The sequence below is a fragment of the Solea solea genome, chromosome 1, assembly GCF_958295425.1.
Source record: "Solea solea chromosome 1, fSolSol10.1, whole genome shotgun sequence".
Taxonomy (NCBI): domain Eukaryota; kingdom Metazoa; phylum Chordata; class Actinopteri; order Pleuronectiformes; family Soleidae; genus Solea; species Solea solea.
This window is the reverse complement of record NC_081134.1, coordinates 40,722,118-40,742,858: the sequence shown is the minus strand read 5'-3', so window position 1 is coordinate 40,742,858 and position 20,741 is coordinate 40,722,118. Positions and strand designations below refer to the sequence as shown.

General features: G+C 39.5%; 1 protein-coding gene across 1 annotated transcript in view; it reads left to right on the top strand.

Moving 5' to 3' along the window:
- Positions 1–20,741, top strand: part of ctnnd2a (catenin (cadherin-associated protein), delta 2a) — a 225,123-nt gene that overhangs the window by 82,161 nt on the left and 122,221 nt on the right. Inside the window, exons 4-5 of the mRNA XM_058635385.1 lie at positions 19,383–19,417; positions 19,804–19,908. Of these exons, the coding sequence (XP_058491368.1) occupies positions 19,383–19,417; positions 19,804–19,908 (140 nt within the window). The remainder of the gene's footprint in view (positions 1–19,382; positions 19,418–19,803; positions 19,909–20,741) is intronic.

Here is a 20,741-nt window from a genome sequence, read left to right as displayed (position 1 = left end):
CACTGTCTATCTTCCTCTCTTCTTCTTCTCCTCTCAGTTTTGTTTCATCTCCCCTCCCCATCCATCAGTCTTGCTGTAAATTGCTTTTTTTGCTTTTTTGTATTTCATAAAAAAGACACCCCGCATTTCACTTACTGCGCTTCCTTGAAAAGCATTGCTAGCAGCCACCTTAATTGTTAATTAAACTGAAACCTTCATATCATAGAGTCCTTTGGAATCTGTTTTATTATTTTTTCCAAATTCCATTTAATTTGTTCTTGAATTCTTTTACATTTTACACTTATTTTACCAGCCAAAAGTGTCTTTAAACTGCATTTATGCAACACAGCATTGTACTACTTTATCATAACCTTAACATAACTTAAGACAAAACATTCTATTTCAGAAATTTGAATTAACATCAAGTGCTTTCAGGCTTGTTATGGTGTTCTTCAACACAATGCACTATAGGCGTGCCCCCCTGTTAGCATGCTGCTTTTCCTTGTTCTTAGTAGGAGCTTTAGAAACTAAGTGGTCGTCACTTGTGTTTTAATGGGTCCAATCGACTCAGTCACTTTTTATTTGAAAGTCAGATATGCGGTCGATCTTGGGTGAGAAACCTTAAAATTGTTCAAAATCTCCAGCTTACAAGTGCGTCTGACTGTGTGTTGTAAGAACCAAGTTAAGAAATATAATGTTATGTTGTGTGGTGACGTCGGTAGACAAAAACTAGATTAAAAGTTCCCCTGATCGCAAAAGAAAGCAGCATGTGGAAGCATTTCTGGTTCTACGCCATAGATGTCAAAACAACACACAAATCTGCGGACTCAGCTGTTAGCCTAGCTGTCAGCTCCAGTGGAGTTGATGGAACTAATAGCTCCACCAACAGCTAATGGAGTCAGTGAACGCATCATACTGTACACAAGCATCTGTCGTCACATGCACAAGTGTGTTGTATGCGCAGTGGGAGAGAAATATCCAATCTAAAAATAATAAAAGTATAGTACTTTTTAGGACTTTTTGGAAAATTGACAGCCCGACTCAAAAGTGAAGTCAAAGTTCAGAGACGGCTCATTTTATTGATCTATTTATTTCACACATAATGAACCACAACCTGGCAGATACATACCAGGACAGCAATGTGTGTAATGTACGAGAAAATTGATCATGGTTTTAAGACACAAATTGGAGGAATCTAAATCTTAATGGCTTAATAATTGCAGCAGGCTGTCCAGGCTGTCTAGTACAAACAGGTATATACAATAAAATGCCAAATGTTTAGATTTGAGACGGTATGTAGCTGCTTAAACAGGTTATACATACATTATGGTTGCAGAACAACATTATTCAAACATTCTGCAAATGTATCTTATTGAGAGACAGTGATGTATTGCACTTGTGTTTCCTCACTTAGGTCTGGGATTTGTTTACAATCCTTGAGATTGTGGATATCGGAGGTTCTTTTCTTTATTTTGGCAAAACGTGTTTAAAAGATTTCTGTGTTTTATGCAGAGACCAGCGAGGTAATAATAGTAATAATAGAACGGCATCAGTCAAGTTTCCCTGGGAGTCCAATTGTTTTGCCTGTCACATCCAGGGTTGTGTTAGTTGTCTGTCAATGAGGGAAGACAGTTAGGCAGCCATTAACTACTCTTTTAATGATCAAGTAAACTTCCAACTTAATTTTGTATTCAGGTATGCTTATTAATGTCCATTGTCTATCATTCCAGCTGTGAAAGCAGGCAAAGGCCATGTTTAATCCTGTAGTTGTCAGTTATAATGTGCAAGGATATAGATGTGTTGAAAGGCTTGTTTTATGACTTCAACCTGAATACAAATGAACCCAAAATGACTTGTGTCATGTAAACAAAACAAAAATGATGCTCTTAATATTAGACTCCTTTTGAGGGTTAAGGATTGGATTGTGGTGAATGGTATTGTTAGACTATCAGAAGATAAGGGCTGCGACAATTATGCAGTTAAACTAAAATAATCGTCAACTATTTGTGTTTTTCTCAGCTTCTTAAATGTGAAAATCATAGTTTCTTTGCTCCATAAAACAAAAATAATTCAAATTCATTGAATCCATTTAGCCATTATCCACCATTTATCACCATTTTCTGACATGCTACGGACCAAACAAGTACTCGATTAATTGATATAAACAGATCAATCAATTATGAAAATAATCGTTAATTGCAGCCCTGAAGAAGATTGGGAAGTAACGATAAGAGGAGAAGAGGGGTGCACTAGAAAGTGAAACACAGCCAGGGATTGGGTATAACTTATGTCTGTTAAGGGCAGTGTAAATGCAGTATGTCAATGACCGTCCCCCATGGGGTTAATGACACAAGTGTGAGTGTGTGTGAGCCTTCACGTGCATGTGTTTTCTCATGCTGAGAGGACTTGGGGGTGTTTGGTTCATTAAACATGCAAATGCATGCTTATCTTCCCTCAACACCAGATAGTGGGGGGAATAGATAAGAACCAATGAAACTGTGCCAGAGTGGCAGGCAGGGTTAGAAAAACAGAGTGTGTGACTGAAAGAAACAGGAAAATATTGAGACAAGCCATAGAGAAACTGAGAGATAAAAGTTACGCAACCAGGATGAGAGTGATCCAAAATGCAAGGCATCAATAGCATCAATAGCATCACAAGGACACCCAAGAAAATACATTTAATTACTATCAAGTGCTGTGAAAGGGAATGATTCTCCAAAGGTTACAAAAGGACATTGATGGCTATTTGTACATGAGACATCAGTAGTCATTTTGATAATATTTTGTTTCTCTTTGAATCAACATAATTTAATAATGGATAGAATTTCAACATGAATAGATTTCTTCCTTTCATCAAGCTGAGTTGAGCCAATGTGTGCATCAGTGCTGGGGGAAATCTTTCCGTTAACTTGGTCCTGACAATATCACAACTATAACTATAACAGCTTCAATCAAACACAATGAACACAGGTGATTATCGACCAGTGATTACTTGTAATCACACATCAGATAATTGGTCAGTATTATGTCCTTAAAAGCTCGATTAATCCCATTTAACTACAATATTAAAAACTAACCATCAGTCAATTACCAATTATCAATAAGAGAAATCTTGGGATTTCATAATTTAATCATCTTTTTTTTTTTTAGGATGCTCAGGAATATAAATGTAACACTAGAGCAGATAATTAGCACTGCAACATCCTGCAGCAGACTTCACACATTGAATGTGTAATGTAGAACTAACACAGACATTTTTCTTTCCACACATATGAGGCACTTCAACAGGCGATTTTGATTTGACGGGAGGAGACATAAAAGGCTTAATAAGTCACTGACGTGCTGTACATCCACAGTGTTTTGTTCAGGTCAGTGCAGTGATTTATCTCAGTGGAGGAGGAGGAAACATTTAGAGAGCAATGGAGACAAATATGTGAGCATAAAGAGCAGAAAAGCTCCGAGATTGAGGTAAGAGATAAGAGAGTTGATGTGCCTTAGAGATTCTGAAATTTTGGGTTGAAAGATTAATGCAGAGGCAAGAATGAAGGGTTTTGTTCCTGCAAATATACATGTGACCATCCAGATTTAACTGCTTTGAATTGTTTCTCCCCTTACTGAAATGATGGTGGGAAGCTCTGTACAGTATCTCTATTGTACATATAAGGTACAAAGGCAGTGAGACTAAGAAGGAAAGGAAGGAGGACTGTGAGTAAGTGAGTTTGTCCTTAAGGCATTAGACCCTGAGGGCACAGGAATCAATGCCTGGGGCAGTTTGAGGAGATTTTCACTTGTGGAGTGGATGTTTTGCAGGTGTGTGTATGTGTGCGCGCACCTGTCTGTGTGCATAGCATATTTTCCACCGTGTCCTCAGAAACCACACCGAAACCATGTCATTAATACGTAACGTTAATGTTAAACAGACTAAAAATCGATAGAAAAGACAAGATATCTGTTCCGACTCCAAACTTTTATTCTGCCTTCTTACCTCACGTGCGTCCATGAATAATAAAACCGGTGTGCAGTTTGAAACCAAACAAAAAGAAAGGACAAATGATTGATTTGATTCATTAACTGAAACATGAAGCAGTGTATGCTGTGTAACTGAACAAAGCATCACATTTCCACAAAGACTTCATTGGGGATTTAGAACAGAAGACGCGAGCAAGTTAATTTTTCCGGGGGCCGTGGTTTGTTGTCGGGGTAGAATCCTCCCAAGAGCCATAACTGGATGCTTTGATTACACTTTTCATTGTGACTTTTATCACCTGCTCGGGATGCTCCTAAATCGATTTCTGTTTGCATTGTAACCCAATGAGTCAGACGACATCCTCAGAGGTGGGAGTCATTCGATGATTCAAACCCAACATAATCCAAATCAAATCTTGTGGTGAGTCACAGTTTCCAGGTTTCATCTTGTAGCTCATATGAGTGGCCCACAGAGGTGCAGAGCGCGGGATTACTCAAAGTGAAACACACTCTGTTAATATATTAAGGGACTTCTGAAGGATGATGGTAAACAATAACACTATCAGTTTAAGCCGTTTGTTATGAAGCAAATATTACATTCAAACAACCTTTTATTGTGGATACTGCTGCCAATGCCATAAGGCAAGACGCAAGGCTCATCGTGAACAGTCTATCACAGAGCCAACGTACAGCAACAAACAACCGTTCACACTCACGTTCTCTAATTAACTTGGGAGGAAGTCGGAAATACCAAGAGAAAACCCACGCAGGCACACAGAGAATATGCAAAACTCAAAGGCCCTGAGCTGAATAAGGATTCAAACCAAAAACCTTTTTTTGCCGTGAGACAACAGTGCTAAATATTGCACTGCTTTACTGCCCCAAACTAAAAATAATGGGGGGACTGAAGCAATACTCGGCACTAAAAATAAAGGTAGGTGGTAATTTGAGACCTTGTTGACATTCCTTGAACAAAGAACACTATAGAGTCGCTCTATATTTAACACGGTGATGATGTTGTAGACCAGACTCTTGGCAAACCTTTTCAAAGTGACACAGTTTTTATGCAACGCAGAAAATGTGGAACAATAAAATGGGGGCCTTTGCAGGTGGTACCGCTAACATGGCTATATTCAGTACAGTGTGACAGGAGACTAGCACACATGTGGGAGCTGTGCAAAGGCTCCATTCACGCATCGTTTGGGCATCTTTTTTTTATCATTTCTATATTCACATTCTCTAGAATGTCATCATTCAAGGAGGAAAGAAATATATATTTGGATGATAGACTGATAGGCAATGTGGGTTGGATTTTTCCGTGTCAAATGAAACATCCGTTTGTTTTCAGTTGTCACCAGGAATGTGAATGTAAATCTTCACCCCTGGTAAAACATCACAATCAATACAGTAAACCAACTAAACACTGTTTTCTTCCTGGATCAATAGACTGATTGCAAACTGTGGGCCTGTAATCTACCTGCAGCGATTCTTTCAAACTGTTCTTTCATGCACAGGGAAAATATCCTTTTCTGCTCCAATATTTAATGGACATAATCACAGAAATGAGCTTTGAATCTTGTTTTCAGGAGTTAATGCAAAATCAATGAGGTGGCATCATGCCTTTGTAATCGTGTTGTTTCAGTACTAGGAGGTAGAACTGCACAAAGGGAAGAGAACAAAAACATCGGGGATGACAAGGACGTTACCTGGACATAGTAATTCTTTTCTCCAGTCACTAAATCGAATTTTGACATCTTTCTTCTCTCCCTTCAGTGTTGACACTGACACCTTTTGTGCCAATTAATAACAGTCTGAATAACCTTGTTTGCTATGCTAAGAGGCACAAAGCAGGGGTGGGGAACTCTAGTCACGTCCTAAGTTGCAAATTTGCGGAATAGAGACTTTTGGCAAAAGACTCAACTTAGACTTCAGTGAAATGACTCAGAATGGCCTGATTATTTATATATGTGTTTAAATATTGAGGGCATAACGTTACAATTTGTTTGCGTTGAAAACATTGGGTGTCTGCTGCTCACAAACCTGGCAACCGAGCGACACCAACAATGCTACGTGAAATTCCATTCGACACTTCAAGTCAATTGGCTGCTATTTTTAAGCGAATGATAGATAACGTCTTGGTGGGTGTGGTTATGATTAGCGTGAGAAACATGCCGGGGGTTTTTTTGCCGAATATTTCAAATGCATTTCCATGGTTTAATGTAGGCCTAATGTCAGTATTCTTAACATTTTAGGCTCTGTAGTTTTATTCATTTTCATTTTTTTGGTGTTGGGGTTATTTTTTCATGAAGCAGTCCTTACATTGTATGAGTAATACATTGTTTCTGTTACTGATAAACCTCTAGCAGTTCAAAATGTCTTTTTTAGCATATTTAAACATGGAATATTTGAGAAAATCATCTTCTTTTTTGATATTCATGTGACTTGACTTGCTTGATTCTTGCAAGAAGGACTGCAGAATTGCTTGAGACTTGAATGTGACTTGCATATGCGTGACTTACTCCAATCTCTGGCACAAAGAGGGACAGTTAAATCCACTCACAAGTTCGCTGCACCCTGCTATGGCCAGGTGGCTTTTGAGTGAGTGTGTCTGTGTGCGTGCCTGCATGTGTGTTTGCATGTGTGTTTGCACGTGTGCGCTCTCGGAGTCATTGCAGACCAGACATGGTGATGTATTGTAGAAGCTGAACCAGCCAGCTCGTCTCCTACCAGTTAATTAAAACTTCACCCTTCAGGGCCCAAGTTCATGTCACCTTACATCACTCCTCAATCAATTACATACGTGATATAAATTCCCACACACTGTATGCGTGCGTTCATTTAAGCTATGCGAACAGCCCCATTGTCATTTACACCTACACACACCTACTGTGTGTTACTTGTGTAACAGATCATTATTAATTTTCACTATAGCGATACCATGTCACCTTTCTGTGGAACATAAGTCATTGTTTATAGTATTAATTACAGTCGGGGACTATGAGAGAGATGAGTAACAGTACACATTACCATATGTGAGTGAATTTTATATTATTATTTATAGGTTTTTTGTCATCTGCTGGACTTGTTTTTGTACATGTGACATCTACTGTACATCCTGGGAGAGGGATCCCTCCTCCGTGGCTCTTCTTTAGATTTATCCCTTTTTTTTCCCCCTCCCTGTACAAGGGTTTTTGGGGATTTTTCACTCTGTGACGGTCTAAGGACAGACGGTGCCACATTCTGTACAGAATGTGAAGCCCTTTGAGGCAAACTGTTTGTGATGTTGGGCTATATAAATCAAATTGACAAGACTTGACTTGCGGCTTCTCAAAATCTATACAGGTGGCATATTAAGCGAAGTGAAACAATATTGGACCCTATGTGCTAAGATTAATGCCGTTCAAAGCCTAACATGCCCTTAACACGATTAGCGGCCAATCTCATGTTCGTTACTATTTTTTTTTCACATTTGGTTTTTGTTTATTTCACTGACATCTGACAAGTTAACATAGACTTTCTTGGCAACAGGAAAGACGGATACTCACAAGTATCTCTGTATGTGCTACTGTATGTGTGTGTTTTTTATGTGATAAACTCTTCAAGCTGTCTCCCTTGAATTATGAATATTGACCGTATGAGGCTCATGTCGAGCCATTATGATGATCTAACTGTCAAGCAGCAGCAGCAGCAGTTCCTGTGTGGTGTAGGATTACATGTGCATGTGTGTGTGTTTAGTCATTTGGTATTGATAATTGGTCTCATGGGGCGTCAAAGGAACAGACACTGTAAGGTGAATAACTCCTTGTTCCTTGAATGCTCTCTCACACATCACCTTCTTCTTTCCCCTAACCTCAAACTAAATTCTACCTGAACCCTAAAAACAGTCTTACAGTCTCAACGTTGTGAAGACCATACTGATTGCAAACTACAATTTGTTGACACAACTTACGAAAGACATGTAGGTGCACACACACACACACACACACACACAATAATAAATCCCTCTTATGGAGTGGAAGCTGTGACTGACTCGGTGACTCCCACTAAATCATTGGTGAGATGATTCTCCAGGGAATGACTGATTTACGCTGTTGACTGCTTCAGCCTGCGAAGCTCTAAGGTGTCCTGTCTGCCTGTGACATCACACTACTACACATGCGTGTATGTGTGAGTTTGTGTGTGTGTGTGTGTGTGCCTGTGTTATATTGATGTGTGCATATGGATTTCGCAGTGCCTGACAGGCTGCGGGAGATTACAGTTTTTGTCGCCGACAAGATAACAGACTATGACTAGCAATCACAGTAATGTGGGTCCGCCGACATAAATGTACACACTTTAGAGAACAAGCTGTACTTCCTCTCATTAATCTGAAGGAACAAATGTGTCTAAATGTGAATGGGAGGAGGGGTGGAACTGCCAGAATCAAATAAAAGCAAAAAAAAAAAGAAAGATTCATTTCAGAGAGCACAGTGCAGTTAGCAGAAGTCACAGCTCGAGAGAATGTGTCCTGTCCTCACTGACACTTGTAAGTGTAGAATAGTCTCATAGGGTGAGGTCAAGCTGTTTGTGAGTGAGAGCCAGCAACACAGTTGAGAAATTATGATTGGCGTTGACTGGCCAAGTGTTTTCACTTTGCCCTCTGTAATCTCTGTTAATCCCTTCCCTTGTCTCTTAGTAATACAGTGGTGTGTGTACATGCAGCATGAATTTTAGTATTTTCTCTATTTCCCTTCAGCTGGAAACATTTGAAATACAGTTTTTGCAGAACAACACTGAAACCTGTTTGGTTTGTATAAGATCCTCTGTACTGTGGAACCACGACTGATTTGTTGTCTGGTAGCCGACTGTTTCCTAAATTCAGCAGCGTTTTGTGAGCAAACCGTGTCTGACACATCATTCTGCCTTTTGACTCCCATTTGCTGCTGTACTGAGCAGCCTGTCGTACAATTACTCATGTGCAAATCTTAATTGTTATGTTAATATCATTGCTACTTTGTCACATACGATTGTGAGCCAACTGTGCATATTGTTCTATTGATTGCCAACAAGCTTGTTAAAATGTTCTCTTTTTGTGAGATCACATTTTAACCAAGTATATTGAAGCAAAACCCTGTAACCCTCCGAGGACTAATGTGCTCCACCTCTAAAAGCACAATTAGTGATATGTTCCTTTTTTTTTAAGAAAACCTGGACAATCAGAATGCAGTATGTAGGCCGCAGTGACACGGCTGAATGTGTAATGACCACAGAGACAAAGGAAAACCTTCGATGGAAATTTAGACAGAAATGTAGTCAAATGAGCCTCGTTTTGTTTTGGCTTTGGAGAATTGTTGTTCAAAATCTGGGGAGTCGGAGTAAAAGCAAACATTTAAACTCCTCAAAAACATTCATTAGTGCTAAGCCACAAGGCAGTTTCTATGAACTGAGGGCTGCAAACCAACTCTAGGTGTCCTATCACACTGCTGGATAGACACACAAACACAAAGATGACTTTAAAGATCAGACGTTTTTCACAACCACTGATCCAAATATGGCGTCTGATTGGATGGAGACTCAAAGCATAACATTAGTGAATTGCTAAAAACAATACAAACTTTTTTAAGATGGAAAATAGTTAACTAATCACAGACGTTCTTACCACTGTCAGCACTGCGTGCTCTGAAATTATTTACTACTATTTAACTGCTTGTTGTGTACATTAGGGGTAGAATCACAGGGCACATCAATACGTAATGTGATACATGGTCCACGATGCCAATAATATTAAGATACAACGATTCGGTGATAATCATTATATTGCATGACAGTCATAGCGATATATCCGTCTACCTGAAGAAAACAAAACAAATGTGCAGGATTTCTCTTTTTATTCACAACATAGAGAAAGTGTATAAAGTCTCTGTATTGAACATGGATGGGGCATCTCTTAACGTAGCTTTCTCCGTCATTATCCCACTGTAAACTCCCTCTTCTTCAGCCAGGTACCCTCCGCCCAAGTTTCCCTCATTTGTTTGGGTAGCGCCGCCGCGAGGAGACATCAATATGTGAAGCCCGGCGAGTGAAACTTGGCAGGGACTGTTTAGAGCGCCTTCATTTATGAATTAAAATATCAATATTTGTCCTGACGTATTGATTATTGTATTGCCCAAGGAAGCACAACGATCACGTAATTGATATTTTGACCCACCCTTAGTACATACACACATGTCTCCTGGATCTCTGCATGACCTGAAATGCAAACAGTCATCTTATACTTAAAAATGTCATAAAACAGCTCTACTGTATAGTCTCAAAATATCGTGCAGTAAAGAACAGGTAAAGAAGTATAAATACAACATTAATATTTATAATGAGGATTAAACAAATCTCATTAAAACTTTTATGATATCTTAGTAGCACAACTATAATATTTGTTCTTACATTTCACATTGTGAGAAACAGAGTTATTAATCTCGAGTTCAATAACATGTGATATCAGTCTTGGTGCAGTGAGCCTCGTTAGATGAGTATAATGTGTGTGTGTGTGAGCACAATAATGCAGGGCACACCTGGTGTCAGGCCACGTGTCCCTTGTGAATTATGCATGGGGGTATTCTGTCATTATCTGGTGCTGGTACAAAACAGCGATAGCCCACCTATCATCATAACTATAATAGCTTGGTGATTTAGACACACACAGCAGATGTTCCTGAGCTGAAATAGTGCAACCAGCAGGTCCTGCTCACTGTGTAAGCTCACAGTTGTTCGTATTGCTCGTACAAAAGATTGAATGAATGTGTCTGAGGCACAAAATTAAAATGTTTTGTGGAGTCATTGTGTGCGACACTGTACTTTGCCCAACAGGGGTCTTTCCAGACTCTCTTGCTGGAGATTGGTGTGTGTACTGCTGTGTTATGTAAAATATGGAAAATGATTCTTTCAAAGGACTTATTGGTTAATGCACACTGGACAAACACTTGTGTGCACTGGTCAACTGCAGAAACTGAAGGTCTTGGGTTGATACAGTAAAAACAATGTGAGTCAAGTTGTTTATGCTCTTGGCGTATATCACCTAATGCAGTGTTGACTTGGAGTAGAGCGAAGTGTAAATATTTGTTGTTTTTTTTGTACCTTCTACTAGAGCACTGCACAGGCCACATTTTTCGGGTTAGAACATGACCCAAGTCTAAGCGAGTACAAGCTTTTTTGTCTGTATCTGACCCAAGCCTGATGCAGTTAGTGTAACCTGTGTTGACATGTTGCTGTTTTTGCTTGCCTGGTTCAGCTGCCTAGTATTTTTCCGCACTAACTACCATACAATCAAACCTCTCAGGTCCTCAGTGGTTTTCTAATGATGCAAGCAGCAGGTTAAAGCACATTTAGTCACTGTGGACCTGCTCTCTCAAATACTTTACCTCAAGAAATACAAACCTGCAAATAGCGTTTCCATTTTAAAGTCCAAACTCAAAACCGTTCGGTTTAATCAAACCTATGAACAGTGTTAATATGACTTATAAGTTAGTTAGGATAGTGTTTTGTTTAGGTTGTCCAAAAGAATGGAGATCAATGCAGTGTCATAAGAAGAATCCCTGCACAAACCTGTGTGTTTTTCTTTGTGATCAAATGTGTTATATAAATACATTTTCCTTTCCTGTCCTTGTTTTCCCTGCGTGCAGACAGTGCAGTGTAAATCACAGACTGTACACTGTAACACGTCTGCTACCTTAGTGGGTTCACTCGACACAGAGCACACATCGACAGAGCTACACAGCATAATCTATTCAAAATTTACCACATTGGTCAAGTGGCAGCCTGAGAGAAAGGCATCGGTGGTGTCCCACTGTAGAAACAAATCCTTTATTAATGCATAAATATCCTAAAAGTGAAAAAACAACAAAACAAAACACTTTCTCTTGATATTTTGTGACTCAATGCAGCACTTGCCTTTGTTTTTCTCATCTTTACTGCACACAATTCAATGCACTTCAGTACCTCGTAATCCTCGGATCTTTTCCTTACAAAGTCTGTGTGCAGTTCAGCCTCGCCATATCCATCCACTACTGCAAAAAAAATGAAGAGCATGATTAGTCAACTGGCTACTGCCTCGCTCTACAGCTCAGTGCCCAAAAATCGCTCACCCCCAAACACTTGTACTCGGGGCCAGAGCAGAAAATGTGACTGAGCACGACCCAAACGTGTTTACAATTTCAAAATATTTGTCCAAATCTGGCCAAAGCTTGTTGTGTTGTGTCCAGAGGTCTTGTATAAATTGTCAGTGCTCTTTTTACAGACACATAAATAGTAACTGTGTGTGTGTGTGTGTGTGTGTGTGAGAGGTAACATTAAAGTCCTCATGACACGATGTCAGAGTGTAGTAGCTTCTGCATATTATGTATGATGATGATGCCGCCTCATCTTGTACTCAGTGATTCCTATCCAGTCAGGAGCTGTGCCGTCCCCAATCCAACTTACCTTTCAAAAGCATCGACTCCATCGCGGAGATGAGCCTGCGTTCCTCGGGTCTTTCCCTCAGCACCAGTCACCAGCACCACCGTGTATCTGTTTAAACATATATGGCCTCACTCCAGAAATGTCCTTGTCATCTTTTTCCCTTAGAAACATCACTCTTAACTCCCTCTTTGGTTTACATCACAGTTGTACAGTAGGTGCCAGCGTTTTGAGAAGTCCTCCACAACGGAGAGCACGCTGTCTTCACAGCTGCGGTGGCACTGGTTGCCACTTTAATAGCAGTCAATATGGAGAAGGGAGCATAACTATGAGGAAGTCCTAGAGCAGTGTCATGACGACTTTAAGGCTCCATAACAGGCTTCACTTACTGTGTCTATGCACATGCAGTATATCAATTTACCCATAAGCATAAATCAGAGCACACATACACATTTAAAGAGAGCTGGTAGGTTAACGTGAGTGTTTAGGAGCTGAAAGTGGATGAGTCAGAGAAGAGAGAGCTGTACAGAGTTGAAACATCCCTATTGTTGTTTTCTTTTTAGTAGGAATAGGGGTTTTTGTTGCAGCTGTCAGTAGTCGGGCATTAGAAATAATTTCAGTGAACACTTTGACGAGACAATTCTGTTCCAGCCACTCTGTCTTTCAGCTGTCATATCCTCAGAGGTTTATCCTCAGCCTTGTTTCCAGAACAAAAGACAGCTTTTTGAGTATCAGAGACCTCGCACAAGGGTATGTACCAACCACATGCACACATACATTGACATTGTCAAAGCAGGCAGGCTAAAACACTGTTTAGCCTCAATCTTTAGGCTTACTTTTGTGTTACTGTGTGTCACTTGTGTTGTGTTTTGCGTCCATTCTATTCATTTTGTTCACATTGTCATTTCACCCACTTCCACCACAAAGACAATTTAAAATTCCTCTTTCTCTCTCATGTGCACACGTACATGCATGCAGACACACTCCCACTCCCTCTGTACACAGCATAAAAGCCCACTCTAGATTGACAGATCACTGTAATGTCATACTGTCATGGTGATGATGATGAAGTGGAAAGCTGTTGTTATGACATCCCCCATTGGGTAGGTTTGTATTCAATCGACAGACAGATGTCAAAAAATACGTTCCCATAACAACTCCATGCCTAAAAGTGAGTGTGCACATTTGTCTTCTTACATTTGTAGTCCACACTCAAAAGAATCCGCTTTATCACAATTAAGATCATTATAGTTTAACACTGATGAGGTGTGAACGTTGGATGTACCACACATTTATATCGGTGTGGGGCTTTGGTTCTTCACTGCTCAAAATAATATGTCATTTGTCTCTCCACTGTCCTTCATTCCATATTTAGAGGAATTCATAATATGGGCAGTAAAGCACATAACCTTTGCCAAGGCCAAAAAATCCCACACATACTGTATTCCTTAACTCTTGTGTCAGAAGGAAGAAATAAATCAAAAAAGGAGGTGAACGGAATTTGATAATGTGCAATAAATTATACAATCTCATCAGTATCTCAGTTTTGATCCATTGATCCAATATTCCTGGATGCTTCCCACTTACTGGAACCACACTAAAATTTAATTGTACCCTGGCTCACTCGGGCCTCATCCATCCATTAAGTTTAGTGCAAATCAGATTAGTATTTACATGATCCTGGAGACAGATTTTTATTGAAAAGACAAAGTTGAACTTATACTGTAATCTCCTTTTTGGAGGTAATAGAGATCCCTTAAACTTTAATTAAAGAAGACAAGTATCCATTATTAGGCAGGTTGTTTGCTGAATGAACGAGACAGGTCAGTGTGATTCTAGAACATCAGTCAGTGCGTTTACATGCATGTTAAAAGTCTGATTTTAGTCGGACTAAGACAGTTATTCAGTTTATTTACATGTCATATAAATACGTTAGTCTATCTAAAATCAAGCTGGTCTTAGTCGGACTAACATATCTGGGTAATGCGATACATAGTCCGATTGTTCCTGTATACATACACTCTTAGTCGGACTGGAATTGGCGTTCTGCGCATGCACAAAAATGTCCTCCCTGGTCTTTGGCGACTTTTGAACTGAAGCACTGTTGACGTAAATGTCAACAGTGGTGTCTTTCTTTGGACAACACAACCACGCAGCCATGCTTGATCAAATTTGTATGTCGGTGATTCACAGCACGATCCATCTCGGCGTTCCCTCTTTGTTGATTCATTACACACTATCTTATGGAGAGATACAGCGCCACCTGAGGAGGCGCTGTATCTCTCTGTTTCTCCTCTGCATGCACTGCATACTCAGGCTCGGCAAGTTGTCCGATTGCCTGTCTTAGTCGGACTATGGCCTTAGCTGTGCATGTAAATGTACCGAGTGTTCTTTGTGTGAAAATGTGAAAAAACACATTTGTACTAATGAAAATTGTCACATTTGCAAATGAGTGTGAATTACTTTAAAAACAGGCTATGTGCAGAAGCCAGGAAATAAATCAACGCTCACTGTGAACTCTCTGGACAAAGACCAGAATGTGAGGCTCTTAGTGGTTTTGAGTGTTATCTGAATCTATTGATCTTCACAACTCGTGCTTGATGTACGCAGATTGTTTTCTCTAACCTGCTCTGTGAAGAATTAGCAGCACAATCCCTTACCTGGAGTGTATGTTTTGTGTTTAGGTTCTGGCTCACGTGAGAGTAAACTGTGGATGTGTGAGCGTGCACACTTTCCCCCTGACAGCCTTATCAGGACAAGGAGCGTTACTATCTGTGAAGGGAGGCAGCTGGAGGGTTTAAGCAGAACCCTGTGTGACAGTTTGTAACTCCTTCTGAGTAATGTATAACAAGCTTAGACCTAATAACTCATGAAGGCTGTGGCTTCCAGGATTACTGTCTAGATGGCTTCATACTTTTACCACAAACACTGTCAGCATGTTTACCAGTTTTTATTAGTGATCTACAAATGAAAACTGCACCTTTCCGGAACAAGACAGGATTTACAAGGAAAGCATTTTGTGCTTTTGCCCACATGTAGATGGATTAAAAGGAGAATTCACAGGAGGAACTTTAGTAACTAACGTGTGTAGTCACCGCACAGAAGAGCTTTAGAGCTGCTTGGTATTGGTTCTACAGATCCACCATCTTCCATCCTACTCAGACGGGTGATGTCCAATGTTTCCACAATAATTCACATGTGTTCACTTTAGTTTGGTTGTTATTTGTTGACAACAAAGGCCAGGACATTTTCCTCTCTTTTTCATAAATGTACTGTAAATGTTCTCATTCTCTGTCTCTACTAAATATCTAATTAGTCACCCAAACAAATGTACAGTATATCTATGAATTTGATGATGTGGACACACATTCATACTGTACTGTGTAAGAATGTTGAATAAAATGTGAAGGCCTTTTCTTACACTTTAATCATTTCTCAATGTATAAAGATTAGCTGACACCACAGGCTACCACCAAAACATGTGCTTATTTGTGCTTAAACCAATCATTTGAAAAGACATTAATACTAATACCCGTGCACATACTATATAATAGGACTAAAGGAGGAAACTGCACTTTTCAATTTTTATGAAATTAATATGATGTAGATTTCATCAGGAACAGTAGAGGACACTGTAGTGATGTGAGCTGTGTTGCGTCTACGAGTGCAGAAGTGGATTTAACGGGCCCACTGTTAAAAGAGACTCACTGCCTTACTGGGTGTAGTGTTGTGGCATTGCAGGCGAGAGTGTGCAGTGTTGTGGAATAATGTTTATTAAATCTCTCTCTCCTGACTATCAGCTCTCTCCTAGTGTCTCATGCAAAGTTCTCTTCCTCTGTCTTGTCCTTCTCTCTCTTCCTGAACTGTCTTCTCTCTGTCACACTTGAACACAGATGACACAATGCTCACATGCTGTTAGACAAATGCACAGCTCACATTCTCATTGGGTTGTGTGTGTGTGTGTGTGTGTGCATCTGCATGATGTCATTGTCACACCTACTGTACGCCGCACTCTTTTTCTGAATCAGCACCTGCCGCGCAATCAGTCTACCTATAATTAGATTTGGCAATGTTTCCCAAAGGAGGAGAATTTGCTTGCAGTTGTGAGTGGCTTCCGTGTGACTTGCAGAGAAGTGCAACTCTGTGGCAGCTGCACAGCAAAGCATTTTGTAGTGTCCAATTAGTCTATAAAAAAATATGTATATGTGAAAAAAATGCATAAATAATTGTATTAAAATGGAGCCAGATGCTTTTATCTACCTGGGAGGGCGACAGAAGTGAGCCTTAAAAGTGAAAAGTTTGCTTTGAAGAACCAGTTCTTAAAGGCATCAAAACACGTTTGAAATATTTATAATGTAATGTCCTAGATCTGGCATTTTAGGATTGTTCAAAGACGTAACCTTCTCCACAGGCCGGTGAGATATGATGAGGACATTTCACAGTTAGGTCAGTTTAATACATTTTCTTTTTTCCCCTTGGAGAGATGGACTATCCCTCCTGCTTGCAGATCCCTAATTAACCTAAATGTTTTTGTCATTACTAGTAAAATAATTTATATGACTTTGTCATTAAAATACAATCTCTATGAAAGATATGTTTACATTATTATTGATAAAATAACAACAACAATGATAATAATAATAATAATACAGACATTTAAGTACAATTTTCAACCCGATAAAGGAATGATGCTCTCACACCACACCTCAATACTTAATCTCATTATATCACAACAGCGAAGCCTTGTTTTTATTGATTTGAACTTTTTATTATACTAAGCAAAGACATGCTATGAATAATGCTGACTTATATGCAGGTGGTATTTGTGATAATACTATAAGTAAAAGGACTTTTAAAGTTAAAGATATTAAATGCGTTTCTCTGCTGGACTGAGTGTTTGATCAAAAGGCCGTTTGATCTTAACTCCACCTGTCTGACCCACATGCTGTTACTGTCCCATGCTGACGGTGTTTCATTAGCCCGTCAAGCTGATTTTTTTTCTTTTTATTTAAACGGAACCTTTGCTTCCATCGTTCACTCCCAGCTGGAGAGTAATTGTTAAGTTTAAAGTGTCAATTTAAAAAAAAATGTCCTTACCGACATACAACACGGTCAAATTTGGTCATTGAGCTCTTTGTTGTGTGACACTGAATCTAAAACAAGTAATTGCCAAAAAGCATTACATTTCTTTGCTGCATAATTTCCTGTGAAAATATACTGAAATAGAGCGAGACACTCGCTAGTGTGAAGCTAGTTATTAAGTTTAGAGAGGAGAGCAGCAGAGACATGATAAATGAAGAATAATTTGTCTTTAAATCAGTCACAGTATTCTAGGAAAGTAAAATGGGTCCATACTTAATTAATGTGGATTTATCATCTAACCTTCTCTTTCACATTGGTGAGATTTGATGTTTCAATCTCTGTATAATTAGTAATTCTTAATTGATCCGACTTTCCCCTGCATTGCTGCTAATTCCAGTCTCTTTTGTGCTGCACTCGTGTGTCTCAGTGGGTTTGCTGTTGCGTAAGATTCTCTTTCAACTAAAGAAATGCAGGATGAGCAGGGAATCATATACAGTATGCACTGATTTAATCTTTCTTTCATTCTTTTTGTCTTTCAATAATCAATGTCATACATGTTTGTCATTTGATTATTGGTGTCTGCAGAATAATTCTTTATATACCTCACAGCCATGGTTCTCAAACCATGATATGTGTACCATCAGTGGTACGTGAGCTTCCTCACGTACCACTGATCAGAAAATCCGACATACTGTCCTACTGTATATACCAGGGTATGTGATCGAAGTGGAGACGAGGAGTTTTGACCAAACTCATAACATCTTAATCTATTTTCGCGTATTTTCACTGTATTTTAACGTTGGCGATAATGGTGTTACTTCGAGAGCTCAATCAATATTTTCTCAGGTTGCACTCGGTATGAAAAGTTTGCGAGCCACTGCCTTAGAGAAGAGAAAACTGAAACTTCAGCAGAACACAGAGATTCTGACCTCAGTATGTGAGTATTGACTGGCTGTCATGTAAGCAGCGTCGATCTTCAGGTTCAATTAACAGACTGTCTAACAAGCGGACGCATGTCAGAACTTTATCACACAAATGAAAAGTCAAACAAACGAAAAAAAAAAAAAATAGCACTGCATTGTCACACATCAATGACTCTCAGAGTGTGATGCTTTTGAAAGAGGCTTGTACTCGACACTGATTCAACAGTCCGATCAATCTATGAATGGTATTTAGAAAATAGCCATCTCTGCAGCTCTGGTAGACCGATACCATCATAGATAATGACATCATCTCAAACTCATGTAAATGTATTCTCGCGTTCTCATGTACTTCAAACTTGTACACACATGACGGCGTTCAAGCCCTTTAGACGCAAAATATACTTTGACATCCATATCCCACATGCACACACCGTGACAGGCATTCAATTACAAAGTTGGGCTGGTTGAATACAAAGCAGTATGAATGCGACAAGTGCAGAAACGAGCCACGTTGCCAGACAGCTAGACTAATGGTGTAGATGAAGTCAGATGAAAGAGTCTATATGTATCATTTAGTCTGTCTGTGTCTGTATTGATTACACAGCTGGTGGCTCGATACTCATCTCTAACTTTCTTTTTCTGCCTGTCTGTTTCCCTCGGGCTTGCTTTGTCTTTTTTCCCCGGGTTCCACCTCCCTCATCAATCACTGATCAATTGACAGTGATCAAGGGGATTGAAAAGAAGTCTTGTGTATCCATGGGAATGAATGTGTGCAAATGTGGTCGTGTATGTACAGCATCTGCATGATTGCATTGAGTATAATAATAAGAGCATTGTCTAATGTCGCATGCTGTAAAGTTTTTGAAATAACGGTCCCCAAAAACTAAAAAGACATTTTCTTCCCTTGATTTTGGCTAGTGTTTTAAACATAATGTAAATATTTGAAAGGTTGAATGCTATTGTTCCGTTTATGAGTCTTACATTTACTGTGTTCTTCTTTTGCAGTTCGACCGATGAGCAGTTTCGCTGGAACACTCAAGGTAAAGTTCACCGTACAATCACACTTACTGCTCAGCCACGCACGACGAGCTTAATCTGACTACTCAACACCTCATTGCTAGTTTACATACAGACATTCATGGACACACAAACCCCAAATTGACTCAAACACACTTAACATTCAGTTGAATACACCTTTTGAAACAACTTCATTTCCACTCAGGCAACTCCCAGGGAAGACTTATCAGGGTCCTATCCAGCATATAATCAAAAACATCCCACAGCTCATAACCAAGATGTAATGTGTGGAATTTTATGGAGTGTGAGAGTAGAGAATGGAAGTTACAGTTCAAAGAGATCTCATTCATCTCTCTCTGCTACCTTGCCTCATTTTTTTGTCCCGTGTCTTCTTCTTGTCTCGTCACAGCGGACGGACAGAAGGATATCGAGGACGAGTTGACGACAGGTTTGGAGTTGGTGGATTCCTGCATTCGCTCCTTACAGGAATCAGGAATACTTGACAGCGGTGAACGTAAGTGTGCTCGTCAACATCTTGTGTTAAGCTCTGTTAAGCAAACTAAATAGTTTTATTTTTATGTTTATCCACATTTGCTCTTGAGGAATTTGTAACTGTGCAATTTAGTGCTTTAATATGATCTGTTTTGGGTCTGCCTCACTGTAGCAGGCAATTCGTCAAGACTAATATCAACCAAATGTTTTAACCGTCAAACAAGGACCAGGGTGACTGCGAAACATTCCTGATTAAAAAAATAAGAAAATGCACCTGTGGTTGGTTTAAATACATAAAGACCGCAGTGTGTGTTGTTTAGTAATTGTTTTGTTCTGCTGAAAACAAAGGAGAAAATGTACCCTTATTAGTCCCTTAGGCCGTTAGAAATCCGGCGTAAGTGCAGCAATTCCCTACGTTAATATTGAGCCCTCGCTCAGATTTCACTTCTACTTACAGTAAGCAAGTTGAGTCAAGGGAGGATTTTGTTCCAGATAAGACATTATGTAAACATAAAAGAAAATGTTATGAAAAGTGTGAAACTATTCCTTATACACAAAATCTAAGAGAAATATGTAACAGAATCTCACAATACCACAAAAAAGGTATTAACAAGTCCATGAAAGACAGAGACAAATCCATTTCTGTTTATGAAACAATGAACAACCAAACTCAGGGGGGCGGAGTGACAAGGGGTGGCTCACACAGTGTGAAACCAAAACACACAGTGAGGATACAGTCAGTGCCCAGTTGCTGGACAAGTGTGTCGAGCCTCAGCATCAGCCCTCGTTAGCCCAATCGGAAACGTTACCTGCTGACGCTGCATCAAATATGCTGATACATGGAATAATGTTTAT